The sequence below is a fragment of the Trichechus manatus genome, unplaced genomic scaffold (genome assembly GCF_000243295.1).
Source record: "Trichechus manatus latirostris isolate Lorelei unplaced genomic scaffold, TriManLat1.0 scaffold00246, whole genome shotgun sequence".
NCBI lineage: Eukaryota > Metazoa > Chordata > Mammalia > Sirenia > Trichechidae > Trichechus > Trichechus manatus.
Window position 1 is genome coordinate 2,722,894 of NW_004444182.1, and position 12,402 is coordinate 2,735,295.

The 12,402-nt window shown below is 37.6% G+C and overlaps 1 protein-coding gene across 2 annotated transcripts in view; it reads right to left on the reverse strand.

Annotated features, from left to right (window-relative positions):
- Positions 1 to 9,162: 9,162 nt before the first annotated feature.
- CDH7 (cadherin 7) overlaps positions 9,163 to 12,402 on the reverse strand; it is a 125,937-nt gene continuing 122,697 nt past the window's right edge. For both annotated transcript variants that reach the window (XM_004389455.2, XM_023724443.1), the window contains one exon: positions 9,163 to 9,734. In XM_004389455.2, the coding sequence (XP_004389512.1) occupies positions 9,241 to 9,734 (494 nt within the window). In that variant the 3' untranslated portion in view covers positions 9,163 to 9,240. The remainder of the gene's footprint in view (positions 9,735 to 12,402) is intronic.

Sequence of the window (12,402 nt, forward strand, 5' to 3'; positions counted from 1 at the left end):
CTACTTTACTGTGAAGGAATAAACTTCTCTTCATTAAAGCCAGAAACCCTGGTGGCATAGTGGGTAAGTGCTACGGTACTAACCAAAAGGTCGGCAGTTCAAATCCACCAGATGCTCCCTGGAAACCCTATAGGGCAGCTCTACTCTGTCCTATAGGGTCACTATGAGTTGGAATCAACTCAACTGGAATGGGTTTTGTGAAAGCCATCCACCTGTGGTATTTCTGTTATAGCAGCACTAGATGACTAAGACAAGGGTGTTCCTCTTTTCTGCTGACTCTCTACTAAGAATGATGTCCTTCTTCAGGGACTAGTCCTTCCAGATACCATGTCCAAATACCTAAGATGAAGTCTTGCCATCCTTGCTTCTAAGGAGCACTCTGGCTGTACTTCTTCCAAGACAGATTTGTTTGTTCTTCTGGCAGTCCATGGTATATTCAATATTCTTTACAAAAACCATACTTCAAAGGCATTGATTCTTCTTCGGTCTTCCCTATTCATTGTCCAGCTCTGCAATGCATATGAGGCAACTGAAAATACGATGGCTTATGTCAGGCACACCTTAGTCTTCAAAGTGACGTCTTTGCTTTTTAACACTTTAAAGAGATCTTTAGCAGCAGATTTGCCTAATGCAATGCATCATTTGATTTCTTAACTGCTGCTTCCATTGGCATTGATTGTGGATGCAAGTAGAATGAAGTCCCTGACAACTTCAATCTTTTCTCCGTTTATCATGATGTTGCTTATTGGTCCAGTTGTGAGGATTTTTGTTTTCTTTATGTTGAAGTGTAATCCATACTGAAGGCTGTAGTCTTTGATCTTCATCAGTAGATGCTTCACGTCCTCTTCGCTTTTTGCAAGCAAGGTTGTATTATCTGCATATCGCAGGTTGTTACTCAGTCTTCTTCCAATCCTGATGCACATTCTTCTTCACACAGTACAGTTTCTCAGAGTATTTGCTGAGCATACAGACTGAATAAGTATGGTGAAAGGATACAACTCTTATGCACGCCTTTCCTGATTTTAAACCAGCAGTACCTCCTTGTAGTGTTCAAATGACTGCCTCTTGGTCTATGTACAGGTTCTGCATGAGCACAACAAAGTGAAGTTTATGGAAACAAAAATATTTCAGAAAAATATGGATGCAATTATTTTGCATATAATTATAATAAAACTCCGTTGTTGACTATTCGATTCCGATTCATAATGACCTTATAGGACAGAGTAGAACTGCCCCATAGGGTTTCCAAGGAGTGGCTGATGGATTCGAACCACTGATCTTTTGGTTAGCAGCTGAACTCTTAACCACTGCTCCACCAGGGCTCCATAATTATAATGGAGCCTCAGAAATATGCAGTAACATTTTCAGTGAAAGTATCGCTGTATGTTTACTTATACAAACTGTTCATTTCTCTAAACTTTGAGAAAGGAATTCTGAAATCTGTAGTTAAGAACAGCTTTAAAATGTGCAGTATTTTTTTCAGCTTCCTCACATAATTTAATTGTAGACATTGGATTGGATAGCCATAATTACCTTAAAAACTAAAAACAAGATTTGCAAAGCCCATTGCTTCACTTTAACATTAGGCTCAAATTCTGCCTCTGTATGTATGTGTTCCCTCTCTTTCTCTCGCTCTGTATACGTATATATATACATCTACTGTCACTTACAGACTATTTGTTGTCTGACATTTCACATTTACCACAATAGAAAAAAATCTACCATCTATTTTGCACGTTAACGAGGATGCTACCTGAGACAAGTAGGAGGAGGAGGAAGGCGAGGTTTGTAAGAGGGAGCGAGGCTGCACGGGCCACCAGCAGTTGGTATTACCTGGGTGGGGAGCGAACACCAGGCAGGTGGGCGGCGCACAGGAGGTGGGGCAGCTGGGCTGCGAGGAGGCAGCGGGAGCTGGACCCCAGGAGTCGGGAGGGGGGCGTCGTAAGTCTCTTCTTCCAAAGAGGCCTCTTTGCTGTTTCTGCAGCTTCCACCCGGCCCAAGTGTCCCGGTCTCACCTGCCTGCAGGCCAGGGAGCCGCCTGCCGCCAAGGCCTGTCTCGGGCGACGGCGGAGCCGGGAAGGTGGAGAGGCGAGGCGGGGGTCCCCGTGGAGGCCTGGAGCGCGGCCAGGTGACAGTGGGCCCCTGCTGCTCTGGAGGTAGCAGGCAGCCCCTGACCACCACAGCCCCCACCCTCAACCCCCGTGGGCTCTGCGGTGGTGGGGAAGGTGTGGTGGGAAAGGTATGGTGGGGAAGGGAGGACCGCCATGCCACAAGCATCCCGAGACACGCTGGTGGCACCCGATAGGGGGAGAGCCACAGGGGTGGGGGTTACCGGTGCCAAAGATGGGGCGTGGCCCTCTCACATAACGACAATTTTACATAATGACCTGGTCTCTGGAACCTACCCATGTCAATAAGTGAGGAGTGGGTGTATACATACACATAAATGTAATTTGAGGCCAAATATGCCTGTACTGTGTGTGTGTGAATAGAGATGTGATGTGTGTGTAGTATATATATTTTATATCATAAAATTAATATATGCATGTATAATATGTATATTTAACCTGGTGAATTCTTTTTCCTTTAAAACTTTCACATGTAAAATCCAATTTCTATACAATTGTCAAACTATTGTTTTAAAAGGTTGATTACTTTTTGAAGTACTTTCTATAGTGTAACAACATACACCATATTCCACATCTTGATATGCAGAACTGTGTTTATGCTCAGAAAAAAACGAAGATGAACCAGCAGGATAGTGAATCATATAATTGTTTTCTGCTTAATACCTTCCTTACAAAAATGTACACCCTTGGTACGATTTCATTAATGGAAGGCAATTGTAAGAATGTTTTTGAATGAAGGTATGCTGAACTTCTCAACATTCTCTCGTTACATACTTATTAATGTATTTATTTATAATGCCTGTTCACATCGACTGCCAATAACCAGATAACAAACAGCTAAAGTTGAATAGAGGGCTCATTAACACTCATTTTATGAGTAAAACATCACTGACAAAACAGTAATATCCAGCGTATATTATTTTTTAATCCCCCAGAGCTGCTTCATTGATTAAAGGCTATGATGAGCTACTGCAAGTTATTGGAAGTGCTTTCTGAGTCATCAAAACAAGAATACATTTTATTCAGAATGGTTTCATGTTAAGTCAGTATTATCTTCTACTTCTATGAAGTGTATAAATTATTAATTACACACATGCCAGTCATGACTGACAAAAATTATTGAATTCTCTAGAGCCTAACTTTCTTTCCTTTTCTTTCTACTCTGAATGTCTGTAAGAAATCTAACTTGTACCCATTACTGTCCTTTCATAGTCTTTGTGCTCTGTAATGAGGTTAAACGAAAAAACCAGATCCCTTGCTGTGGAGTCAGTTCTGACTTATAGTGACTCTACAGGAGAGCAGAAATGCCTCACAGGGTTTCCAAGGAGCAGCTGGTGGATTCCAAATGCTGGCCTTTTGGTGAGCAGCTGAGTTCTTAACCACTGTACCACCAGCGCTCCATAGTGAGGTTATGTTCATCTAAAGGCCTTTTTCCACTCAATCATCATCATGAGTGGAAAAGAACTGTTCTTTATTTGTAACTCTTTGCCCATGTTGATATCCTTCATTCTTATACATAATCAAATCAGTTTGGGTTACACTCCAACCTTTAAAGATTTTACCATCCCTTAATATGACTGTTTTTGAGTAATGGTTTCAATTAATTATGCCAATTGTCAATTTGAATATTCTTTCACAATTTAGGGCACTAATTACATGTTTTCTTCCTTAATACATATTTTCTGAAACAGAAATTATCTGTGTTTACCACATAACAATAAATATAATCAACCTTATTACACTGTATCCATAATTTTCCATAATAAAACCTTACATTTTTACAGTGTTGTACAGTTTACAAGAACTTAATCATCCCACAATCCTCTGAAACAGACAGGGTAGTAATTAACTCAATTTTAATCATGAACATATAAAGATTAAGGGAACGAGAACGGCATTTGGGTGCTGCAAAACTGTGCTGGAATTGAGCTTCTAACCTAGATTTTATAACCACAGACCCGGGGTGCTTTCGAGGACACCACACTCTCATGCTGTAATACTCAAGATGACAAAACCCAGTGACATTTCATAATAACTAATTCACACTCTGTATTTTGTGTTAACAATGAGATTTCATCTACACAATAAAAACAAGATGATTGTCCAGATAGTTCAGCTGAATGCTCTCCTCTTAACCACCAAAATGCTTTTCTGAATATAAATCAAATTAGATTGCTAAAACAAACAAAATACTTCTCCGTTCAGTCAGTACCAGGTTTTTTAGTCTTATTGCCCAATAGTTACTTGCTAAATGAATATAATATACAGGCATTAACTAGGTATTATTATACTATTTTAAGGGTCCCTTTAGACATACTGCACAATGTTCCCTCATCTAACACACTCTCTCTCTGTCTCTCATACACACACACACACACACACACACACACAGAGGCACACATCCTTTTCGGTTAAAGTCCTAGCTAGTAGAAGTTAGCATAGCAATGAAAAAGTGTCAGAATGTCACACAAACGGCTGTCCTGTTTTTGCTTGAAAATTTACCCTCAGAATTCCAGTTTACAATGCCTACCAATTACAACCTCAAATAACCTCCTGTTTTACTTAAGGATAATATCTCACTTCTTCGAAGCAATTTCAGGTACATTCAAAATGCAAATACTATTAATCCTTTCTTGCTCTTTTGATTATTATCATGACCTAGGCAGCTAACATTACTGTATTAGCTTTCCTTGCCAAACTTTTAGATACAATCATAGACACACACAATATACATTACTGTTATTATAAAATAATTACATAATATCAAATATAGAACACAGACTAATAGAAAATAAATTGGCTTGTTGTCATATATATTCCACCTTCATCCAGCCATCTCTAACAAGAAAGAGTTAGAGTAAGCTGAAGCTTCAATTTAATCAGTTTAATTTAATTACACCAACTGTAAATAAGCCTGTAAATAGTGATAAAAGCAATTGGGGTAATTGAAACATTTTATAAGTCAATAGATGTCAAATTAAAATTGAAATTTTAAAGATTAATATTTACAGCTAGTGCTTAAAACTTTAAAATATTTAAATTGTTCTTGCCTCTTGCCATGTATTTAACTGATTTTAAGCTCTTTTAGATTTTATTTTTGGACATAATTGCTAGCAGTCTATTTGCATTTAAGTTTCTTTGGGCATGTGGGTCATAACACCAATATCACTCATCCTTTTGCAACTACACAGTTTACATGAGAATAATGGCTTAAGATCACTCATCATCCAATGTAGTAAAAGTAATTGTGCGTTAAGTTAAAATAATTTAAACATTCTCAGTGGGCTGAGTGAAAAAGGCAGCTATCATTATTAAACACTATTACTTCCTGCCTTTGTCCTGTAGTCTCCTAACCTCAACTGTAGTCACAGCTGAGCCTCCTGTTAAAGGGAAAAGGCTACCAGCTTTATCTAGCTAATGGCCTGCAGAAAGATCTACTCACTGCCTCCACCTGGGTAGTCATTTCTTGTCATGTCTTTCCTGATTCTGGTCTGCAGCTGACCTTGGAATACTACTTTAACAATGAGCTTGATCTGGCAATCCAGATTGATAATTTAGGCTTGATCTGCAGAAGTCCACTTTCTCGATAATTTGGTTTTCACGGTCTTTATGCTGATTTAAAGTTACACAACAATTCAGAATAAGGGGCTTGAGTGTCTTTCCTTGAGATGGAGAGTAACAAGTGAAATGCAAATAACTTTCAAGAAATTAGTTTAAAATGTCCCCCAAAATTATTCATTACTTTGGGCACCTGAGTCTTTTTTTATTGTTGTTGTCAGTTTGTTTTACATTTGAGAATTCTACTGGTGCCCCTATGAGGATGAACTGAATATATTTAAAGTCATTGTCTTCCTGAACTATTGTCTGCACTCGAAACTGTTAAACCACTGTTTCCCGTAATGAAGTGGATCTTCTCTCTTTCTATGGGTAACGCCAAGGATTTGATACCACATAAATAAATCATTACCACATTCATTTATATTTAGGAGTTGGATGTAGCATAAATTCCTTTCATATCATTATTTGATATTCTATTCATATTATATTGAAAATCATGAGGTTTCCTTTTATAAAGCAATTTAAACAGTAGAGTGCTAGAATGTGTTTGATGGCTTCTTCAGAAAGAAAGAAAAAAAAGGTAGCTGTAGCCAATACTCCCTATATGGCTGCCTTCAACCTACCAAAATGACATCACCAAATGTGGAGTTGGGTAAAGATGTGCATAATCGGCTCTTGGGAGTTAGGCCCAGCTACCTCCACTACACTACTGAATTTAAGGGACTCCAAAAAAACCAACTGCCATCTAGTCAACTCCAATTTATGGCAACCCCATGTGTATTGAAGTGGAACTGTGCTCTATAGGGTTTTCAATGGCTGATTTTTTGGAAGTAGATCATCAGGCCTTTCTTCCAAGCCACCTCTGTGTAGACTCCAACCTTCTACTTCCTAGTTAGCAGCTGAACATATTAACTGTTTGCACCACCCAGGGACTCATTTTAAGGGACTAAATGGTGTATATTAAATGCTATTTTGGGAGGATTCTCTAACTAGCTTTAAGATTGATTTTATTCGTCAACTGTTTCAGTCTGAGTTTAAAACAAGGGCTAATTCTCAAGTATCACATCAGACAGTGATATATAGAAGAAAATTAAGATAGAGATACAGAAAACTAAAATAAAAAACAACAAACTCAACACCATTAAAATTAAGCTTAGAGAGGACTCCATGTAATTCTGTTTCTATTAAGGACATCTGTCCAACAATCTCAAACGTTTTTTAAAAATACCATTAAATCAAGTTCAATACTATACTGATATAATCTTCCAAACATAAAAACAGCGATGGGGTAAATGCAAGAAATTCAAATCATTATTTAAATTTGAGCCTTTCTTTTCCCAAACTATTACTGGCAAATTAAAAAAAAAAGAAACAAGGAAAAATGTATATACTTTAAAAGGAAAGGAACCAGGGTGAATGATGTTCCTTTTCCAAAACACATTCAAACCTCCATTTAGTGATATGTGCAACAATCAGCAGTTTTGACAGCATAATCCGAAAGTACTAAACTATTTTATCTTCTTGCAGACAACAAGGGGATTATTATAAAACTGTTTTCTCAGCACCTTGCTGATGTAACGTCTATATAATTCCTACAGTACACTCTGCTTTTATTGAACTTGGTTAGCGTTATATATATATATTTTTATTTGAAAAAACTTACACGTGTGACTACAAGTCAAGAGCAGAATCTTTTTACTCTGTTACAAAATTGGTTTTTCATATATATATGTATATTAATATAGCAAGAAGCATATCTATCTAGTTATGAAACAATGTCTATAAAACTTTATTCAAACTAAAGGACTGTTTGCAGACCATCAAATTTACTGAATAATTTATTTTGATGAAGCTGAAGGCCACTTTCAAAGACTTCATTTCTAAAGGTGGGCTGCAAGTTTACAGACTCCTACATAGTTTCTTGGCATGGAATCCACACATGGATACTCTGGATCCAGTGTCTGCCTTCAGAAAAAAAGCACTTTCTGAACGCAATTCCCAACACAGTGTCCACTATCTGCAGATTTATTAGGAACCCAATGACAAATTCTTTTTAAAAGGAGAAAGAAAGAAAAAAATAAATTCCTTCTTATTTGAATATATGCACATTAAACTAGTATTGGTCTAGGAAAAAATGATAGGTAGAAACATTGTTTTTTAATCGTAAAAGTCTTATTCTAAGAATCCCACTTCAAACTTATGCACATGTGATCATTTGAAATTGCCCGCCTTACTTTGGCACATCTAAACCAGTAGAGAAATTATATGTCACTTGGTTAATTCTTGAGGGACATACTTGCAACAGAATTTAGACTGGTTTTGAAATTTATAACATTACATTGTTTAAGATATAAAGGAAAGGAAATGTCAGTCGTTGACTGAACATGTTTACAGCAAAAGAGGTTGGTAGGGGCATGTTCTCGAAAGTCTTTGGAGCATATAGAACGTGTGACCTTGAAAAATAAATCTTGCATCAAAGAGAATCTCCATTCTCTCTGTAGTCTTCTTTCTAAAATACCAAGTACCAATATTTTATTCTAATATTTTGTACACTCTAATGGCTCAGAAGAACAACTCATGTGTCCTTATAGCCGTGCTCCTCTCTGAGATATGAACTACGACAGGGCTCAATAGCTTTACTATTATTTCTCCATTTCCACACTTCGCTTCCTTCATGTAGCTCAGACTGGAGAAAAATCATCATGTTGTGACGAGTTTAATACTATGAGGCAGTAAGATGGACCTGAATTTAGTGGAGATTGGAGCTCCAAAATAAATACAACACCATGTGTCAAAAAAAAAAAAATTCTCCTGTACAAATCAGAAGAGATAATAACAATCAACGAATAGACAGCAACTTTTTTCATACCTACACAAGCATCTCAAAACTACTGCAAACTTTCAGAATTATTTGGAGCGCTTCATAATTTACTTGCTAAATAATGGTTTATGTTGCCTTAAACTGAATTATATTGGCTTTGTATTGGGGGAGGTTCACTTGGGGAAGATTGCCTAAGAATTTATATACTCCTAAATAAAAAACAAAAACAAAAAAAACTTGCTAACCAATAGCAAGGAGATGCTGCTGGGTTCTATATCTAGCAAGCTAAAAGCATCACTGTAAATTAAATTTGTCCCAGGTTTTGATATGCAAGAAGTTCCAAGACTTCAATGGCAGGTCATATTCTAGTCCTCTCACTGGCAGTACCATGAAGGTATGTATGTACAGGGCCTTGGCTCATGGATGACACAGGCACTGCTTACTCATAGAGGTTAGGTGCCTTTGCAGGTATAGGAGAGTTGCTATCTATTCACAAACAGCTGAGCATTTCTTTTTATCAAAAAGCCTTCAAATGCTCAGAGTCGGGGTCAGTGCAGTCCCTTGGATAAGTCTAATGAAGATACGCTTCACCAAGGCAGAAACCCAAACAGTTAAAAATGGAGACACATTTACAGCCATCGTTTCCTCCCGCAAGAGGAGTTTTCATTTTCTGTGGGTAGTGGTTTTTGCTTTTACATTTTCTTCAGTACGTTTCAAAGGAAAGTTCCAAGGCTATGAGCACAAACTCCCCTGGCCAGTTCCATACATATCCGCAAGTCGTTTAAAGCGAGGTCCCCAGTCACTTAAGTAATCGTAATTCTGGTCAGAGTTTGAGCTGATGGAATCTAAAGAGCTGAGTGACTCAGCCACTGAGCCATTTCCTTCAAAGGCATATGTCTGCAAAGAATCATAAGGAGGGGCACAGGGATCCACATCGGCTTCTTTCAGTCTTTCCCAAATAAATTCCCTAAAAATGACATTATCTGGGATGCTTTTAAACGTGGGTCGACTCAAGAACTGAATTTCTGGAGTCACGTCCCTCCGGGTCTTCGTGTCTCTGATGACGTTGAGGTTTCTCAACGCGGCCATGTCAAATGCTTCTGTATCTTCCTCTCCTCCGCCCTCATCATCATACCGGACAATGTTTTCTCTGATATCCCTCTCCTCGTCAAAAATGAGGGGCTCTTTTTTCCGTCTTCTCATAGTGACGATCAGGAGAATCAACACTGAAACGATGAGACAGGAAGGAGAAAGTTTCAGTCAACCATCCACTGACCCTCCTCATGATGAAATGAGGCCTAGAACGTTGACTCACAGAGCTCCTTCCCTTTAAAGGGAAATGAATTGGTCACCTACTTTTGTGGGAATTCACAGCAGTAGATGATTCAAAATTGCTCAAATGGCTTTAAAATAGAACACTTTTGTACATCAAGAAACCCTTTTCCACACCCATTCACAATTGATGTCTCCCTTTTTAACATAACCGCCAAAGTATTTGACAGCACAAATGGAAGGTACAATTCATGATAAATATAATAATTTCAAAGTCATGACATGCAAAACGGATTTTTTTTTGAACTCCTTAATTGCTGGAAAGGCAAAGTGGCATTTGTAAATGTTTTGTGTCAAATTTAACAACTGCAATTTCAGAAAGAAATGGATTACAGCATTTTGTCAGGTTCTTTGAAGAAATAGCTAGTCCTTGTCTGTGAAACTCAGCTGTTAAATAAAATTCAGCATGTCAGGCTGGATGTACAAAGATTAAAAGCTTCTCTATTATAAATTGAGTCCCACTTTCATGGATGAAATACTGAACTTGCCCTTTATGCATTATACCTAGTGAGAGGACACAGGTTGTGAGAGTTTTTCGGCATCAGTCAAAGACAGATTTAAGAAATCAGTCATCCCATTAACGTTAGGAATTTTTTTCCTTTATCAAAAGTAATAATTAAATTGTGAAGCACGTGGCTGTGCAGAGAAGCAAAGGAGGACAGCCACACTGGCTCTTCTTTGGGCTTCAATAAGCTGAATACACTCTGTATTTTTAATAGTACACACCGAGAAGGACACTGCACTGGCTACCAGTGACTAAATGCTACCTGGCTTGGGCACACATTTGATGTCATGGTTCCTTTATTGTCCACTAGTATGAGGTCGAAGAGGAGCTCTTAAATTTTGGAATTCAAAATTACAAAAAGTAGTAAATTATGTTTAATTTCTCACTCTATTTAAATACAATATCTTTAAGGAATTTTTTTTATCACTGCCACATTTTTTTTTTTTTTTTCTGGAAGGTCTAAAGGGCCCAAAACATACACTAAATTGATGATTGTTCAGGGTACATTACTCTCAGCATATTTTTAAGAGGGGCTTGAAGAAGTAGCATATTTATATTTAAACTGTCTTTTTAAAGTTATTATTTGGCATTAAAAATACATTTGAAAAATAAAAATAGAAGACCAAGAAGGACATTAGAATACATTCAAAAAATGTAAAACCAAAACGCTAAGTACTTGTTTAATTTTAATTAGAATGGATTTATTATCGTCAATGAAAATTATATGCGTTCTTAGGCAATTGCTGTCTGCTTTTTTATCATCAACAGAAATGTGACAGATGAACTTTTTATTGGATGCCTTTAGAGATAGTTTTGAAACAAATTGTTAATTGTGGCACTTCTCTTTCCTTGTCCATTTGACTCCGCCCCATTACTTACCTCATAAATTATACAGACCGCCTACAAGTTAGAAATTTAGATACGGTTCTGAACTTTTCATATATGCCTCTTCTCTTTTTTGCTACTATTTATTACATTTAGGTGCTCACCAAAATGCTAGACATGTAGTTCAAAAACAACTGCTTGCATGGTTCCTCAAAAAGTTAAACATACAGCTACCAGAAGACCCAGCAATTCCACTCCGAGTTAGATACCCAAGAGACTTGAAAGCAGCAATGCAAACAGATACATGTACACCAACGTTCACTGCAGCACAATTCACAATAGTCAAGAGATGGAAACAACCTAAATGTTCAACAACGGATTAACGGATAAACAAAATGTGGTCTGTACATACAATGGAATACTATTCGGCCATAAAGAGAAATGAAGCTCTGATACACGCCACAACATGGATGAACCTTGACAACATGATGCTGAGTGAGATAAGTCAATCCCAAAAGGACAAATATTCTATGAGCTCACTCACATGAAATAATAAGAATAGGCAAATATATAGAGATCGAAGTTTATTAGTGCTTGCCAGGGGTGGGAGGGAGGCGGAAAGGGGAACCAATGTTTGGGAAACAGTTTCTGTCGAGGGTGATGGGAAATGTGGGGTTGTACAACTTGATTAATGTAATTGGTATCACTAAACTGTACATCTGAAAAATGTTAAATTGGCAAATGTTGTTACATGTATCTTTTTACAACAATAAAAATAGAAAAAACATTTTTAAAAAAAGCTATTGCTTGCATATCATTCATTGCTTATTCTGTTCCCATAAGTAGTCTGGCCCTCACCTTCCTTCCCTACTAAGTGGATCCACAACTCTTCTTTTTACAATACTACTTGTCTATGGATTATTAGTACATCCACCATTCCAGCACCTTGTAGTTTTCAAGGTCCATGCCAGAATGTTACAACAGAAGGGACCTTGGCTTTGGTGTCAAGAGGGCTTTGGATAAAAGTTCAGCTTTTCTACATGCTAGTTGTGTGATTTGAGGCAAGTAACTTTAACTGAGCCTAACTCTATATGATAACAATAGCTAATTTCCATGTTCACAGGGAGAATTAATGAGATAAAGAGATTTGGGAATAATCGAAGTAGAGTTAGCAAGATGCCAGGCACTGCAAGGTGAATCATACTGGAGTTCTCATTGTTATCCTCTGGCCT